Source organism: Cebus imitator, unplaced genomic scaffold (assembly GCF_001604975.1).
Source record: "Cebus imitator isolate Cc_AM_T3 unplaced genomic scaffold, Cebus_imitator-1.0 Scaffold80, whole genome shotgun sequence".
NCBI lineage: Eukaryota > Metazoa > Chordata > Mammalia > Primates > Cebidae > Cebus > Cebus imitator.
The window spans coordinates 9,810,712-9,829,259 of record NW_016107395.1 but is presented as its reverse complement, the minus strand read 5'-3'; the positions used below and the strand labels follow the sequence as shown (position 1 = coordinate 9,829,259).

The 18,548-nt window shown below is 39.0% G+C and overlaps 1 protein-coding gene across 2 annotated transcripts; it reads left to right on the top strand.

The window, feature by feature from the left end:
- The first annotated feature begins 9,495 nt into the window (after positions 1-9,495).
- ESM1 (endothelial cell specific molecule 1) lies at positions 9,496-17,677 on the top strand. 2 transcript variants are annotated; one of them, XM_017533215.2, is made up of 3 exons: positions 9,496-10,221; positions 13,264-13,413; positions 16,111-17,677. In XM_017533215.2, the coding sequence occupies exons 1-3, from the start codon at positions 9,783-9,785 to the stop codon at positions 16,209-16,211; spliced, it is 690 nt and encodes a 229-aa protein (XP_017388704.1). In that variant the 5' UTR covers positions 9,496-9,782; the 3' UTR covers positions 16,212-17,677. The 2 variants fall into 2 exon arrangements, with proteins under 2 accessions (XP_017388704.1, XP_017388705.1); XM_017533216.2 differs by having other exon boundaries at positions 13,264-13,396; positions 16,111-16,196.
- Positions 17,678-18,548: the final 871 nt, after the last annotated feature.

Below are 18,548 nucleotides of genomic sequence, written 5' to 3'. Positions count from 1 at the left end.
AAAAAAAAAAAAAAAAAAGAAAAAGAAAAAAACGATTGAAGACAGAGAGAGGGCCCTCCTTAAACACCACTCCTTGAGGGCCTTGGGCAGGTAGGAGGAAGCTGAAGGAAGCAGGTGAGGACTGTCCCATTTGCTTTCTCTTGGAGGACTGGGCTCTATGAGGCTGGTCTCTGAAGTTTGCTTATTTTTATTCTAGAGGCATGTCGTTTATTGAGCGTCTAGGTTGTGTAGGACCTAAGCCAGGCATTGTGAAAACCACAATGATGAGCATAAAACGGTTCTTGCTCACTGGGAACTAGACGGCCCCTGCATGTAGAGGACTGTGCAAGGAGTCCAGAAATGCAAAATTTGGGTTGGGTAAGGGATTAATTCGGGCCTGGAGGAAGTTAGTTAGGGCATCAAAGAGCCTCTGGTATTCCTGCCTTGCGCCCTGAAGGGTGAGGTGTTTTGGAGGGTAGGGAAGAGTTAAGTAGGTGGATGAAGGGGAGCAGGCCCAGTTCCAGGCCATGTTTACCGTAAGTATGGATGACAGTGAATGGAATGTTTGTGTCTCCCCCAAATCTATATGTTGAAATCTTAATCCCCAAAATGATTGTATTACAAGGTGGGGTCTTTGGGAGGTAATTGGGGCATAAAGTTCGAACCCTTATGAATGAAATTAGTGCCCTTATAAAAGCAGCCCCAGAGACCTCTCTTGCTCCCTTTCTACCATATGAGGATACAAGGATAAGTTGGCAATCTGCAGCCCAGAAGAGGGTTCTTACTAGAACCTGACCATGCTGACACCCTTATCTCAGACTGCCAGCCTCTGGAACTGAAACGTACGTTTCTGTTGTTTGTAAGCCACCCAGGTTGTGGTACTTTAGTATAGTAGTGTGAACTGACATTTGCCTACATTCTGGCCCATTTTGTTTCCTATGAAAAGAAAACCTTAGCAAGTTAATAGACCGTAAATAGCAACGTTGTATACTACTGTGGAGAGATTTAAAAAAAGCAAATAAGTCTAAAAATCTTTACTTGAAAATAAATTATAAAATTCCAAGTAATCAAACATGTAAAAACTTTGGTTTCTTTGGCAGTTGAATAAACAATTCTTCCTGAACCTCTTCTTAAATTAGATTTTTTCTAGCTCTAAGTTCAGAGTTCTGGTGTATTTAGGGCTTGGGGAGTTTTCTGGGGCCACATTTATTGCTTGGGCCTGCTTCCTCTTTCCACCTCTTCTTTTCAGGTATTGAAGGCTTCTGATCAGCTGCATATTATAATTGCCCTAGCAGTGGGACTGCGTGTGTGGAAGGAAGCATTACTTTGTGTTTTGAAGTCTTGAACTCCCCTAACTGAATGTGAAATGCTCTGATACGATCCTATCCCTCAAAGTTTTGTTGTTGTTGTTGCTGCTGCCGCTGTTGTTTCTATATGTGTGTGCGTGTGTGTGTGTATATGTGTGTGCATGTGTGTATGTGTGTATTTCAAGCAATTAGGGGAGGTTACCATGGCAAGAATACCACACATGTAACCTCCTCTTCCAAACAGCATTACTCAGTGATTTTCTCTCAGGCCCCTTCAAACTGTCCTTCAGTATTCCCTGGGAGGATCAGATGTCCTGCATTTTCTTGTTTTTAGCATATGTTCTTGTCCAAATATGGGATGCTTGAAAGTTTTGGCCTTATTTAAAGTTGTGTTATTTTAAATTAGTAAAATGAAGGCATTAATACTTTAAAAAATAGCCTGGGTCATCAAATTATCCATTTGTAATAACTGTTGATCTCCCATAGACCAGCTTTCTAGACTACGCCACATAAAGGTTGAAATTTTGACTTGCTGCCTAGAGATCACTTTGAATAGAGAAAGCTCAAAGTACCTTGGATTCCTTTCATTCTTGGGGTCATTGTTTGGTGTTTTATTCAATGAGTACTTCCTAAATATGTTTACAGAGGAAGACAGGCTCAGCATGTTATCTGGAAGTGGCAGTGTACACTCAGACTCATGATATGCTGTTAGAAATGTAAGCTGGGGGGGTATATGCGTGTGCAATTTGAAACTGAGAATACAATATTAAACTTGGGTTTTTACAGCATATATATCTTACCCCAAAATACCTCTAGTCAGACCAAGTTAGGATGATGTTTATTAGGCAACTTGTGAGAGTAAGATCTTATATTTCATAATGTAAAGTCCTACTAGGAGATTAAAGATTGATAAAACAGAATACATTCTACTGCCAGGTAAATTGTTGATGGCAGGTCAACAAAAATAAAAACAGATCTATTTGTTTAGGCAACTATCATATTCCATTGCATCTAAGATGGCATCAGTGTGATATGCACCATTATTTTGAGTGTATCATTAAGGAAAAAAATTCTTCCAATTAATCTCTAATATAATGCTTTTGTAGCACTAGAATTTTTTATTTTAATTTTTTATTTCTGTTGATTTTTGGGAAAGAGTATTTGGTTACATAGGTAAGTTCTTCCGTGGTGATTTGTGAGATTTTGGCATACCCATCAACCAAGCAGTATACATTGTACCCAATTTGTATCTTTTTATCCCTCAGCACCTTACCACCCCTTCTCCCAAGTCCCCAAAGTCCACTGTATCATTCTTATGCCTTTGCATCCTCATAGCTTAGTTCCCACTTATGAGAGGGAACCTAAGATGTTTGGTTTTCCATTTCTAAGTTACTTCACTTAGAATAATAGTCTTCAATCCCATTCAGATTGCTGCAAATGCTGTTAATTCGTTCCTTTTCATGACTGAGTAGTATTCCATTGTGTATATCTCTATTTATCTATCCATCCATCTGGCTACCTACCACAGTTTCTTTATCCACTTGTTGATTGATGGGCATTTGAGCTGGTTCCATATTTTTGAAATTGCAAATTGTGCAGCTGTAAACATATGTGTAGCACTAGCATTTTTACCTGCACTTACTGAAAACACCCTTTTAGGCTTATTTGGACATAGACATTTATCATTTAGAACTTTTGTACGTTCAAAAGAAAGAAAAATATAAACTCAACAAATTGGTTAAAATATTCCTAAAATGTCTCCACATTCACATCTGATCCTCCTAAATCACATGTCAATGCTATCCATGTTTTTTTTTTTTCCACAGAATGTTGTCTTCTGGGTCATCAAAATCATTGGTAGTACAACATTTCTTAAAATAGAACTCCATGACTGTCTTTAAGATTCTCTTTCCAGAGACTGGCACCCATCATGCAAATGTTAATGTGTGCATGTCATCAGTGACAATTACAGCATGATGATGATATTTCATCTTCATTGATGTTAACAAGTGAAGATTGCATTAGTGAAATAAGCCAAAAATTCATGAGCATATAAATACAAATAAAAATTCTAGATCAGTCCCTCAGAGATAGACTCTTCCTGCCAGAAGTCTTCAGAATAACATTAAGTATTAATTCACTAACCTGAAGAGATGTGACTGGGAAAAACCTTTAGTTTAGAGGTTCCTCAAATTTTTGAGCTTGTCAGAATTTTAACTGGCTTATTTATTAAGAATGTTAACTCCCAGGTCCACCCCAACCCATCAGATTGGAGTTCCTGGCTGTGGCATTTCTGACAAGCTTCCCAGGACACTCTCATGTAGGTGGTATGGGGAATTCCTTTGAGACACACTTGCTGAGACCCGTCACAGGCATCTTCAGCTGTGGTGTACTAAGCTGTCAGATCACAGGCTTGGAGACTTCATGAAGTCTGTGGCAGCCAAAGGAAAAAAAAGTAAGGCTTCATTGGGAACAGCCTAGGAAGAAAGGAGCCAAAATATTTTGACACCAGATTAGAGTGAGTCTGAAACTGCCAAATCCCTAAAAAGCCCTAAATAAGGGGCTTGGAAGTTATGTTTCTAATTTCTCTTCATCTAGTGGTTAACTTTTTTTTTTTTAAACATTTAATCATTTATTCAACTCACATGTCATATAAAAGGCTAAGGCCGTTTATCACAGGACAAACTGATGAGTTTGGTAAGGGTGGTCCTGATTAACATTTTATTACATCATAAAAGGGGTCAGTCTAAGGTTAGGCAAAAGAAATTTCATGTCATTAGAGAAGCAAAGTAGGAGAATCATTTCCTATGATTCTTGTGTTAATCAGAAATTCCATCTTTCTAAAATTTTTAGTGGAAATTCCAAATATCTTAGCAATAACTTCTAATATGACTTTAAAAATCTGTGTTCTCTTGTTCTCTAGTTCTAGTGCCTAAATGAATTCCAATGCCTACACTAATTCTTTAGTCATGTCGGAAACTGGTGGTGTTTGTCACCCCATGCTTGGATGGGGCGGGGCAGACTGCTAGGAGGGGTGCTGGAGTTTTCCTAAGGAAGAATGTTGAAACTCAGTCATCATGGTTTGCTGTGAATTAAGTGAATGAAAAACTAGACCATCTTGCAGAATGTGAGAGGAATGGAGGACTGGGTGAGACCTGAGAGAGCCTCTGGTTTATTTTCTTTCATGCCTTAATTTGTCTTATAGAGTAAGTAATAATGTTTTACACCTGTACAGTAATTTAGTTGACACCATGTTTTTAATCCACATTCTCTTTTGATCTCAACATCTCTTTGAGAAAGGGAAGGCATTTCTCTTCTTTATATTTTATTGAGAGAAAATGACTTAATTAGGAAGGCTGGTTGGTACCTTACCCATGGCTGATTATGGAACTGGGATTCCCACCCACATCTTCTGGTCCTGAGTCCAGAGATACTTTTGCTGCTCACACTGCTTCTTATGCCAGGGTGGCACATGGTGCTTCTGGATGGGGGTTCATATTTGCAGCTAGATGGACATTGTATGAAAGTGGAATCTCTTGCAGATGGAGTCTGAGATTCAGAACCCTGGCTTGACAAGGAGCTAGCTGTTAGAAAGAAAAGCTTGCCTTGACTCTCCATGTTAGAACCTGCCAGAACTGGGGGCAAAGAGGAGAAGAAGGCACCTCGGTGAGTGAGAGTTCCTCATGTTTCCAAGCCAGACTTCCCGGCTCTAAAAAAGTTCCTAGCAGTGTGAACCCAAAGTTGAAGTTTCTAGATTTGAACAGGGCTAAAACACAACCCAACTCTGTGGCTGCTTCCTCAGAGACTCCATTGGAGTAAAAAATCTGGATATAGTGCCAAGTTCTCTGAGGGGTGCCCAGACATTCTGGGTTTGCAGCAGACACTGTGGGTGTCCTATCCATATCTTCTCACAGTCACTCACACACCCTCATAGTCAGGGCTCCTGCAGGGCTGTGCGTGATGGCACCCCAGCTGCCTACGAGGTTGACCTGCTCATCAAGAAAAATCAGAGAGCCCCCATTGAAGCAAGAAGCCTAATTAAAACAGATGCATTTTACTTTGCTCTTCTAAGCAGACGTAGCTTTTGAAAATTGCCTGCAAATCGTATGTTGGTACATTTGAATTCTACTTTACTATTAAAATTGTCTTTATTAAAAATGGAAACTTAAAGAATTAGAGAGATTTCTTTTGGGAAAATATTTGTTCCAAGACATAAGATCACATTTAAAGAATGAGGCCAGTCTTTAGAAATCAGACCCTTGGTAATAGTAGTTGCGATGCTTTCATATCTGTTGCCCTGTTTGGGCCTCTTATTATTGAGGTATTGAAGAGGGAGGAGAGGTCTAAGGTATGTGGCATGTGACTTGCCTAAGATCACATACCTTGGTGGTGGCAAAGCTGTTTCTAGTGGCAAACTGCACTCAGGGCAGGAGACTCTGGGAAGATTCCTCAGGCCCTGGGCTTTGACAGCTGACTTGTGACTGCCATGAATCCCAGCCAGGTTGGCAGATGTATGTCAAGTTCCTTTGGCTATGAGGGGCCCCCGTGAACTTCCCAGGGTGGATGTGATATTGCCAAGACCAAGGTCAAGAGGACAAATTTGGTTAGCTGTGCAGGAACTGCCACGATGGGACTACAGTCTTTGCTCAGGCTCCAAGCAATCCTCAACGTCTTCTGCTGTTTCTGAAAACTTCGACTGCATTCCCACAAATAAGCACATCCTGCTGCCTAACCCAGCCTGCCCAAGAATCTGGGCCTCACTTTGCTTCTCCTGATGGAAAGAGAAAGAAAGGGAACACACTGATGCCCATTTAACTTACTACCATCTGAAGATGATTCTGGGAAATAGTTGGGTTTTTTTATGTGTTTATTAAGTATTAAGCTCCTACTGTGGGGTATACCTTGCAGTAGGCACATGCAAAATTGCTATCAGCTGGTGTCAAAGCAGGAAGACTTTCAGATGGTATCAAAAACCACAACCAAAACTAACCTAAAAACTGAGTCACCTAAAATATACATGTAAATGTCTCCACTTGCTCCTCCAAACTTCATACCCTCAAGTCTACCTTTGTAATTCAATTTAACCCAGACTTCTCTGGTGGAGTTGGTTTGTTAGGAAGGCACAGTCAGTATGGTACAATTCAATTCACTTTAGCATAAGCCACCTCCTGTGAGCCTGGGACCTGCCCAGGGCCGTTCCCATTGGACTACCTTTACTGATCCAGAAAAAAAAATCTTTGGTATGTGGTTAGAAGCAATCAAAATATACAAAATAAACAGAAAATATTAATGTGCATTACCAAGGCTTATTTCCCTGATTGACACAATATCAGCTTTAGGAAAAATAAATCAAAGTGGCATTTTAATTATACAGGGTATACTGAGTTATACAGCTATTTGGTTTTATCATTTCTGTGCCACCATTGCAAAACACCATATGCTATATCCTTTGGATCCAAAGATGGTATGGGTTGGCCCACCTTAGTTTGAACTTACATTTTAGGAGTTATGAAAATCTTGTGCAATTCCTCTACCCTTTCTCACTCTTTGACTTGACAACTGATATACAGGCAGAGCAAGGTATTGAGATGTGCCAGCCCCCAGCACAAAGCAAGTGAAATGGGTGGACCTCATGCCCTCACCATCAACAGCTTTGCCAAAAACGTACTGTTTTTTTAATGCAGCTTATAGTTGGCTCCTTGGTTGCTCAGGCTCCCATTTCCTGACCCTTTGTGGTCATTGCTAATTTTCCAAATGGAATTCGTTGATCTGGGCTCAAGGCTGGGAAGACAGAAATCAACTAGATAAAAATCTCATAGGGATTGTGCTGGGAAAAAGAGTTTTTGTTGGGTCTTGGAGGAATTGAGGGTTCCCCTAAAATGAATTGTTAGGCACTGCATATTGAGATAGTTCCACCACTGGTGAACTCTATTGGGCATATTTTCTACACTTTCCTGTGCATTGTCTTTTGGCTTACTGTTTGGATTTGGTACTCTCAACTTACAACTTCTCTTTGTTTAGTTGTCATTTACTGAAGGTATTATCAATTTGGTTTCTCTTTATCTTCCATCGTGGAAGAGTTTCGTGTCTTTATGTGCTATTCAGGAGGATAAAATCCACTCCATTCCTTCTGCATTACATCTAGTATAGCTTACCATGTCACCTACCTTGGGCACCTGCTTGGCATCCGTATGGATTTGATTTTACAATCCTTAATCCAGTTTCCAGAGCTTGTTGGTCTCAGGGCTGAGTCCTGGCTTCACCATTTGCCAACTGTGGAATGATGGACAAGTTACTTAACCTCTCTAGTCCTCAGTTTTCTCATATCTAAGATGGGTATAAGAATAGCACCTAGCCTGTGATCCCTGTTACTTGGGAGGCTGAGCCAGGACAGTCGCTTGAACCTGAGGGGTGGAGGTTGCAGTGAGCCGACATTGTGCCACTGCACTGCAGCCTGGGCAACAAGAGAGAAACTCTGTCTCAAAAAAAAAAAATGTATAGCACCTAGCTCTTGAGATTGTTTTGAAAGTTAAATGTGGTAATCTACATAAACTGCTTAGCATGGCATCTGGGAACACAGTCAGATCTCTATAAAGGTCAGATATTATTATTAACACTATTCCAATTAACTACTCCTCAGAAAGTGGTGTTCAGTAACAAGGAACATTTTGTACAGTCAGCTTAAATTGCGACCTAGGCCACTGGAACTATTGGCCATGAAAGTGCAGTCGTGTATTGTAATAAGCAATAGAACGGGTGGCTCTGACATTAGGCTAACATCTGTTCAATATAGGGACGCTGGGCAAATTAACTTCTTTCTGACTCAGTTTCTTCTTTTTTTAAAAAAGCATGATAATAGAAGCCACTTCATAATATTGTGATGAGAAGTAAATGAGTTAATACATGTAAAATGTTTGAGCTATTAACTCAACAAATATGACCCGTTATTGAAGACATCAGAATGTTTCACCTGCCAAGTAAGTAAGTGCTTCTGGGGAGATAAAGTTAAGAGTATTTCAGATTGAATTGTAATGAAAAATTTGGAAAATTTGAAGCTAAAACTATTGATTTCATGTCCTACTGCCTCATTTCTCTGTAGTCTGACTTAAGCTACCTGTATTGCCCTAAAATTGCATTTGCAAAAGCCGATCATCAAGCTACATCCAGTGCCCACTGTGCCTCATCTTCTAGGGGAAGCAAGAATTTTCAAAGTCAGCTAGCCTAACACTATCAATTCTCAAAAGAGGAAGCTGAGGCCAAGAGAAGTCCTGTGTATTTCTCACAGTTCATTTGTGACAGACCAAGAATTACCCACTTTACCGGGTTGTTATTTACTAACTGACAGTAGGTCTATTTCTCTTTTGACAAGTGAGGTGAGGGCATGGAATTCAACATGTGTTTGGTTAGGAACTCCCCTCTCTCCTCTTTAACCTTGCTTAATAAGGCCCTGGTCCAGTTGATATTTTAAGAGGGCTACTCTGTTCTACTCTGTTTTCCCAGAGGGACCTAGGCACGGAGACCCTCCGTAGCACGCAGACCTGTTTCCTGAGGGGTGTTTCCCTTCCCTGTGACTTGCCTCTTGGGGGCTGTGTTCTGATTTTCCTGCTAGGCCACTTGTTGCACTGGGCTGGCTGCTGTGCTTGGCAGTTTTTAGTGAGGGCTGTGATAGATGCCAGGAGGTGAGGGGAAGGGCTCTAGGGGCACTCAATCATTGGACAAGCAGACAATCATTGGACAAGTGATGGATGAGCCTTCCCTCCAGGGAGTTTTGGATCAGAAGTCCAACTGATAAGTTTTTCCAGAATTGAGTAACCCAGAAGCAGTGTCAAATGGATCTTACCTCTTATGTGGCTTTTTGTATTGATTTTAAAAGAAATTCTCCGAGGCAGTTCCACGTTTTACTAGAAGCACTGCCATATCCACAATAGACTTAGTTATATGTGACATGAATTGCTCTAGAAATAACATTTGATGAGAGGGGTGAGAGGAAGGAAGAGAGGGTCTTAAAAATATCCCTATCAAAATATTTTCTTTCTTCTAAGTATTAAAAAGACACAATATAACCCTTTCTTTTTTCAAATGATCTCATAGCTGCTTATTGAGGGGAAATACCAAATGTTTCTTATTTTTTTTGAAGAAGCTTCTTCAGTCCTGATGATTCATGTTCATATCATTTTACTCCTGACTACAGAGGCTCTGAGACAAAGCTATACCTCAAGTGATATGCCGGGGTCAGAACAATTCCCATCCTGAAGGAGGGTGTGCGACCTTCTTTATTCCTCCTTCACCACCGTCCTTGAGCCCTTGAGACGGATGTGAGTGAGTTTTTCAGTCCTGATGCAAAACAACCATCTAAACATAACAGATGACATCAGCTTGGGCTTTTCAATTCCTGGATGGCAGCAGCGTGTTAATCCAGCCTTCATCCTGGATTTCATAAACTAAAACAAGAGAGCCTGGCAGGAGGACAGCACTGCTGCTGGGTTGAGGAAATTGATGACGGGAAAGCATGCGGGCAACTCAGTGTATAAAACTCATAAACTTGTAGGCAGAGGCTCAGCTACCAGTTTGGACGGCTGCTTCCCACCAGCAAAGACCATGACAGGGGAGCCGAGCCTGACACAGCTGGGAAACATGAAAAGCGTCTTGCTGCTGACCACGCTCCTCGTGCCTACACACCTGGTGGCTGCCTGGAGCAGCAATTATGCCGTGGATTGCCCTCAACACTGTGACAGCAGTGAGTGCAAAAGCAGCCCGCGCTGCAAGAGGACAGTGCTCGATGACTGTGGCTGCTGCCAGGTGTGCGCTGCAGGGCGGGGAGAAACTTGCTACCGCACAGTCTCAGGCATGGATGGCATGAAGTGTGGCCCGGGGCTCAGGTGTCAGCCTTCCAATGGGGAGGATCCTTTTGGTGAAGAGTTTGGTATCTGCAAAGGTAAAGACCCTTTACCTCTCTTCTCCCAGGGCATGCTGAGAGCTTTTAGCCAGCTTGGGAGGTGAGGTGGCTTTGCTCCTCAAGACTAAGAGGGAAAAGGCAGGTGGGTTCTTGACAAGGTACCACACAGGTATTGTCATGGGTAGAGATGGAGAAGTAGCAACTGAGACCAGTGTGCAGGAAGGCACAGAATGAAATGTGGGATTTTACTCCTTACCTTATGAGATCACAGAAAGAAAGTTGCAATGGAAGATTGTGTTGGCTCATTTTCTGGAAAACTTTAGAAACTTGACAGGTAATCTGTTAAGGATGGCTTAGGTGCTCTCTCCTCTGAGAGGCAGTGATTACAAAGGTCTATGTTAGATAACCTCTTGGAATCGTTTCTAGCCCCCAGATTTAGTGATTCTTTGATCTTGAAAGGGTCCACAGGCTGGAGGGCCCCTCTCAAGATCAAATATTTCTGATGAACGCAAATGCACTTTATGGAACAGAGTGAGCTAAAGTCATCTAACAAAATAACTCATTGTTCAAAGAGGGTCCCCTGAAGTATAAAACAAACCTCATCTGACTTTATAAAGGTTTTGGTCATCTGGAAAAATAACAGATGGTGTTAAGACAAGGAAAAATAACAATAAAGAAAAATAAAAACTGGAAGTCTGTGAAGAATGAGGTTGGCCACTTACACACTTAAAGAAAAACTTTGTCAGGTTGAAATTATAGCTAAATAATGTAGTTAAGTGTTTGTAGAATTTATTCTAAACTTAGTGACTGTAATTTAAAATGTTTAGAATCAAATGATTTTTAAAATGTTTAGAATCAAAAGAATGGTGATTTAAAAATACTCTATGTATAGATACCTCATGATCTCATTATGAAGAGCTATTATTAAGATGCAACACATGTTATAACCCCATCCATTAGTTGTATAATAAAGGAAGCTTTCAAAATTATAAAAAGGACTGAAAAATTTCTAAATAATTCTTATGGTTTATGTATTTAATACAATTATATTTTTATGAATGATATTCATCCAGTATTGAGCTAATCTCATTAATTCTACTTCTTTGACATATAATGTATAAATTAATCATCTTTTAATTTGCAAAGCATACAAAATTAAGAAAACAAATTCTTGAAGTATTAGGAGAGTTTTATTTTTTGCTTAGTTTATTTTTGTTTATATACAATAAGAAATAGAATGCTGAGAAAATATTTTGTTTGGTGAACAAATAACATACGTTTCTTTCAACTGCATAGAATCTGTATATTTTATAAATTACGGGGCTTATTGACCAAGAAAGTACTTCACATAAGGAAATTAGGGAGGAAGTGGTTAACACAATCATACTCATGTTATAGCACATGTATGCAGTGGATTGCTTTTTTGCTTGGCATAAAATGCCTTTGTACATGTGATTGTAAATGTACAATTACATATGGGCAAAGAAACAAGCTGTGTGGCATCTGGAGTCTTTAGCACTGTAGTATTTTACTGAATGATCAAGGTACTAAAAAGATATTTAAGATTGCTCTTTTTGGCTTTCTTCAGGTTGCTGATGAATCTAGTTTTAAGCATTTTCTCTCTGCTGGAAATAGGAAACTGTGTGAGCCTTAGCAGCTCGAGATAGAGATAATGCATTTTGCCATCATCTCCCTCCTTCAGCTTTTTAAAAGAACATCCACATGAAAACTGTAACCTTCAGCTGCATATCTAAATGTCTTCTAAATATTCAGATGTCTGTCAACATCTTGCCTGGATAACAATCAGCAGCCAACACATATTTAATGAACACTTACTATCTTCCCAGCACTGTTCAGTACATCAGGGTATACACTAGAAGTATCACTGGGAATTTGATTAAAGTGTTAGTTTTCAGTATCACTGCAAGCACAGTCAAATCCCAATCCTGTGTGCTTTCCTGAAATAGGCCTTTTCAGGATCCCTTTGTAAGATCTCTTCTTCCCAGCAGAGAGAACAACATTCAAAACCAGGTTCCTCTGTGATCCGAACCATATTGAAAAGAGCACTCTTAGATCTCTTTAAAAAAAGATATCTCGTTAATGAGTCAGTGGAGTACTAGACTGCTAGAGACTCAGATGCCTTACGATTTGTTCTTTACGCACCTGTGATTTACAACGTATTTTCACAAGAGAATAGTCTCTATTCTAAGTCTGCTGGCTTTTAAGGGTTGGTTAGTCTACTGAGATGCTGTTTATTCTAAAAACAGCATCTTAAATAATTTAATGCATTTTAAATGAATGACTTTGTCCTCTTTATTTCAATGTAGGATTGTTTTAGCATAAGTATAGGCACTGGAGCTCTAAAAGCTTCTAGTTCTTGATAGGTGTACAAACCCTCAGGGAGTATAAACCCTCAGCTTTCTTGTTCGTTTAGCATCTTGCATGCCAGCCTTTCAGAGGATTTTACTAGTGAGCCCTCTTAACTACTGAGGGAGCCAGGCAAGTTGTATGGCCTGCCATTTCTACAGATAAGGAACTTGATAGGGGCTGGAGCAGTTGGAGGATTGATTGCTTCATGGTGAGTAGGATGATGGCTCTCTTGGCCCTGATTAGTTTGAAGCCCTTTCCTATACACTTAAAACAATAAATTGTCAGTGAATACAGTAGATTCAAAGATAGCATCACAGTTTTAAAACTATTTGAGGAGTTGATGCATATATGTCTGTTCAATTTCCCACCTTTGCTGAGCTGCTATAGAGGTCATGTGTGAGAATCTATTGGTCTCTAAGCAGAACATAATAAAGACTGGTCCGAGGAGACTGGTTGTATGTAGCTGTCTTCAGAGTAACTTTACCTCATGACACTAAGCCCGAGGCATCCATTATCTGGTCTTAACGTGTGATTTTATATTTATGACTCTAAGTTTCAACTTTCAAATCCTGGGTTTGGAGAATTGGATTTTATTTTACAGTCAAGATTCATGAGGTTGGTTCAAATCATAAGGCTATGCACACAGGGCTGTTAGGATGGAGACGTATTTACAACAAGCAGTGCCCTCTCCAACCTTTCCTTTGTCCCCAGAATGTCCTTATGGCACCTTCGGGATGGATTGCAGAGAGACCTGCAACTGCCAGTCAGGCATCTGTGACAGGGGGACGGGAAAATGTCTGAAATTCCCCTTCTTCCAATATTCAGTAACCAAGTCTTCCAACAGGTTTGTTTCTCTCACAGGTAAGCCCTGCTTGTGGTATAAGCATTGGAACAATAGTTTCATTTCGGTGTGAATAACTTAGAAAATATCTGTGAGTAGAATAAGATATGGATTGGAATGATTTTGTTTCCTTTGCTTTACTCAGGGGATTGGTGGGTGGTGGCTGAGTTTGGTTGCTGTTTCTGTTTTTCTAAAAAGAGCCCATCGATAATTTTGATGTTTATATATAATTTCTCATAAAGTTTACCTAATTTAAATGTGATTTATAGGAGGATAAATATGATTGATTACTGAAAATCTGTAATAAAAAATAATCAGCTGAGATATACAAAGTTCTTTAAATTCTTCAGTGATCTGTTTTGTATATTTACTAGACAAAACTATTTATCTCCCAACTTCACATAGAAAAATACTGTGAGGAATTTATTGGATAAGCGTTAAGAGCCAAGATAGAAAATATAAACTTTTTTTTTTAACCAAATGAAAGCATTTAAATGGAATAATTCCAAGTGTGTGTTTTTATGGGTTTTGGAGAGGTTAAGAAATAGTATCTGTGATTGAAACTTGGGAAATGAATGAAATTCATGTGCTGCTTGTTAGTCCATGTGTATTTTTTATACAGATGTTAGAATGTGAGGAATACACAACCTATGAGATAGTGCTATGTACATAATCATTTATCTTGTTGCATAAATGGCCGGTACAGGAGAGCTCCATTAAATTGAAAGCAGCTCATTTAAAGCAACATGCATCATCAAAGCTTAGGCCTCCATTGCACAGAATGGTGACTGTCACTAATAATTGTTATTTATTTCTAAATTGCTAAAAGAATACATTTTAAATGTTCTCATCACATACAAAAAAGTATGTGGGGTGATGGATATGCTACTTAGTTTGATTTAATCATTCCACAGTGGAGACATATATCAAAGTATCACAATGTATCCCAAATATATACAATTATTATGTTTCAATTAAAATTATATTTAAAAATATAAAAAATAAACAAATAAAAAGCCCAACATATAGTCACAGAGACTGCTAGTATCAACAAACTGTATACATTTTTTCCACCACAAATATAAATAACAATCAAGTCCATTTTATTTAGTTTTTGTTTTTGGTCTTTTGAACTCCAGATTAATAAAATGTAAACTATTTGGCAAAGGTGCTCCTTTTCTAATTTTACCTCCTTCTTAGATATGTGTCAACTAAGCGTGTTAAAATAAAGGAAAATATTAAGCTTTTAAGTGAATTCTTAGTTTTAAGTATGGTGGTGCCCATACCAATACTTACATTATAGGTTACACAAAAATATTTCCATATCGAAATTAGGCATTGAGATTTTTCTCAGAAATTTTTGGAAAAAGCAGTCATTTTCTCTCTTTTCTGACATAGGATATTTCCTTCCATTAGCTAAAGGTGCAACCAACAAAAGATGATTATTCGTGTGATCTTGGTATACCTCAGTCAGCTTTAGGGTAGAGAGCAGAAACCCTAAGGACCTCTTGGAGAGGCTGCTTAGGGGCCTTTTGCTCATGGAACTACATGAGACTTCCAGGTTCATGTGCTGGAGTTTACAAGAGAAGCCTTGGGCTTCAGTCCTGACACAGGCTTCACATCACTCTGCACAAATCTGTTTGGGCCCAGCCTTTGAGAGCAGGCTAAATGGCTGCAAGCTTTACCAGCGCTGGGACCCCCAGAGACGAGCTTGTCTTCACCTTTCCACCTTCTGGCTGTAGCGCTCTTGTCAAACGTGCTTCCTGTCCCCAGTGCTCCACTTAATGTCCTTTTTTTGGCAATGAACTTCCCAAGTTGGAAGTTCACAAGTAGCTTTTTGTTGTGGAAGGTCTTGGGGGAATAAGATCTGGAATGTTCACAGACTCACACATATTCGTCTGCTGGGGTACGCTCATCTTCTTAAAGCATTCCATGTCAGAATGTGCACTGCCAAAGCAAGCACACCTCACTATTCCTAGAAGTAGACAATATCATTTTAGCAAATTCCAAATATTGCAACGTTTTCTATGTAGAAAATTAAAGTTTCAACCAACAAAAGATGATTATTAGTGCCATTTTGGCAAATCTTAGTCAGGTTCAGGATGGAGAGCAGAGTACTCTAACGACCTCTTGGAGAGGCTGCCTAGGGACCTTTGGCTCACGAGACTATGTGAGGCTTCCAGGTTCATGCGCTGGAGTTTAATTATTAACATGTAGAGCGAGAAATGTTTTTGTGAAAGTTTTGCCCATTGGTCTGCCTTTTGCCTTCTGAATGCAGCAAAAGCTAATCTTAGTGTGAGAATCTAACTTGAGGCCTCTTCATACAACATTTGCCCATTCCATAAATAGTTATTCGGTGCCTACTGTATGGCAAGCACTGTCCTAAGTGCTGGAGATATAGCAGTGGGCAAAATAAAGAACCCTACCTTTGTGAAAGTAGAATTCTAGTGGTGGAATGAGATAATACAGGAGGAAAGAAAGACAAATGCATGTATAAGATAATGTCAGGTGCAGATAGGTATACAAAGAGAATAGTTCAAGGGGTGCTATTGTATATGAGGTGCTCACTGATATAGAGCAGTGAATACAGTTAGCATGGAATCTTAAACTGATTAAAGATTTCCTTGTACATTCCATGTAAAACAAAAATAAAGCAAAACCGTGCTGTCTTTGAGCTACAGACATTTGGACATGATTTGTGTTCCATCTACTTTCAGAGTATGACATGGCGTCTGGAGATGACAATGTCGTGAGAGGAGTTGTGAAGGGGAATGCTGCCGAGGCTCCCGTGATGAGGAAATGGTTAAATCCACGCTGATCCCGGGTGCGATTTCTGAGAGAAGGCTCTGTTTTCGTGATTGTTCAACACACAGCCAACATTTAAGGAACTTTCTAGATTATAGCATAAGGACATGTAATTTTCAAAGACCAAACATGATTTATGGTGGATCCAGAAAACAAAAAGTAGGCTATTTACAATCCATAACATGCATGTGACTGAACACTTTTAGGTATTTGTTAAATATTTGAATGCATATAGATTCGTTAAATGTGTGTGCATAGCAACACTGAAGAACTAAAAATGCAATTTAGGTAATCTTTCATGGAGACAGGTCAACTAAAGAGGGAGCTAGGCAAAGCTGAAGACCGCAGTATGCCCATGAGTTCTTTGACTTAAATGTACATTAATGTTGGAATGAAGAGTCAATGGCAGGAGAAGGTGGGGAGGGCGTGGCAGTGGGAAGTATAGTATTTAGCTTTTCCTTGTGGTAGGTAGCTTCTGTAGAATTTAATTGTGCCTTTTTAAAATTTTTTGACTTTGGGAAAAAGTAAAAATAAAACAACCAGAAAACCCCTGAAGGAAGTAAGATGTTTGAAGCTTATGGAAGATTTGAGTAATACACAGCTTTGAATTGAGAGCGATTTCAAAAGGCTGCTGATGTAGTTCCCAGGTTACCTGTATCTGAAGGATGGTTCGGGGGCAGAGGACACACAGACACTTCCATAAATGGCCTTAATGAATGCCACCTCAGAGATACAGCTAAGAAGTATTTTATCCACTGGTGGTTTTTGTGTGTATAAAGGTAAATATTTATATATTTTTTATAAACAAATGTGTTATTGCAAGTCATCCTCCCTCCCCATATTTATCATCCTCTTGAGGAAAGAAATCTAGTGTTATTTGTTTAAAATGGTTATAATAAAGCTGTGACTCTGTAAGGTTTTCAAACATCTGAGCATAATAAATTTATTATCAGTAATTATAGTAATAACAACAGTAATAAGCATAAAAGAAACCTAGAAAAATAGAGTCACTTTGGATTTCAAAAATGTCAAAAAATGAGCAACAGAGAGTCTTTATTTAAATGTAAGTGCTGTGATTTAGGTGAATTTTCAACTTAAAGTAGAAAATAACTTTTTAGGAGGTTTGGAAAAGAAGAGTCAATTTTCAGCAGGAAACTTTAAAATATAGTTTATTTTCATATTTTTTTCTTTTAAACTTGGTTGAAAAGTAGAATTAGGAGTATATTTGAGAGAATCTTAGCACAAATGAGACTGTTGTACTAGATGTTGTCAGGAAATATTTCAGAAGTATTTTATTTGAAGTGAAAAACTTATTTAAGAATTATTTCACTATTTACCTGTATTTTATTGTTGAATTTGGCCAACTGAGTTGTGAATGTGTGTGGGAAGGCCTTTGAATGTAAGCTGAATAAGCTGTTAGGTTTTGTTTTAAAAGGACAAGTTTATTATTGTTCAATAAAAAAAGAACAAGATACAGCTGTTCTATGTTGATTTGTGATTTTGTTTAATTGCTAAAAGTTATTTTAACAATTCATTCAATAAGAACTCTCATATGCATATTGAAGGGCAAGCTCTTCAACAGAATTTTCTGCTCTGGATATGCCTCTTCTGTCAGAACAGGGGGTCAGGATATTTGCTTCCCTGCCTCACATTTTTGGTCGACACATTTTTCAGAGCTTCCTAAAAGTAGGTCCCAATATATTAACTCATTCTGCAGAACAACAAAGGTAAACACGTCTGTTGGCATCATCAGTTAGCTTTAGAGCTGAGGCTTGAAATAATCATTTCTATTTTGCTGCATGGATGTCTCTTTCACATGGCATCGAGGTCCTAAATTTAGAGCATCTTTTCTTCTTTGTTTTGTGTCCTCTTCCTGGACTTTAACATTTAAATGGTAGAAACATTGCCATTAAGCAGCTATTGAGTGGTCCTTTGCACTCTTCCAAGTTCTGTGAGGAAACCCGAATAATTAAATCTCAATCAGTTGTTAGCTGTTTGACTGAAGATTATAGCTCTAAAAATGACGAACAATTTTTAGTTTGATCAGTTTAGGTTTCTCATTTATGTTCCCACTCATAATTAATACTAGCATTTTATTTTCATATATTTTCTAACATTTTTGAAGATGGTTCCTTTTTTAGAATACATAGCCAAAGCCAAATCTTTCGGTACCTATGAAAGCAGAGAATATTTTACAGCTTTGAAGCTTGAGTATCATATTCAAGAACAGTATATGTTCATTCAGCCTTATGGGCAAATTATAAAAACATTTTAGGTCGATTGATAAAAATGCTAAAAAAAGGGCTGGGCGCGGTGGCTCAAGCCTGTAATCCCAGCACTTTGGGAGGCC

Bases quoted from the DNA above. Each gene is read 5' to 3' on its own strand.
- ESM1 (XM_017533215.2), top strand. From the start codon at position 9,783: ATGACGGGAAAGCATGCGGGCAACTCAGTGTATAAAACTCATAAACTT. The intron at 10,222-13,263 runs GTAAAGACCCTT...CTTTGTCCCCAG, and splicing joins AGAGTTTGGTATCTGCAAAG to AATGTCCTTATGGCACCTTC. The intron at 13,414-16,110 runs GTAAGCCCTGCT...ATCTACTTTCAG, and splicing joins CAGGTTTGTTTCTCTCACAG to AGTATGACATGGCGTCTGGA.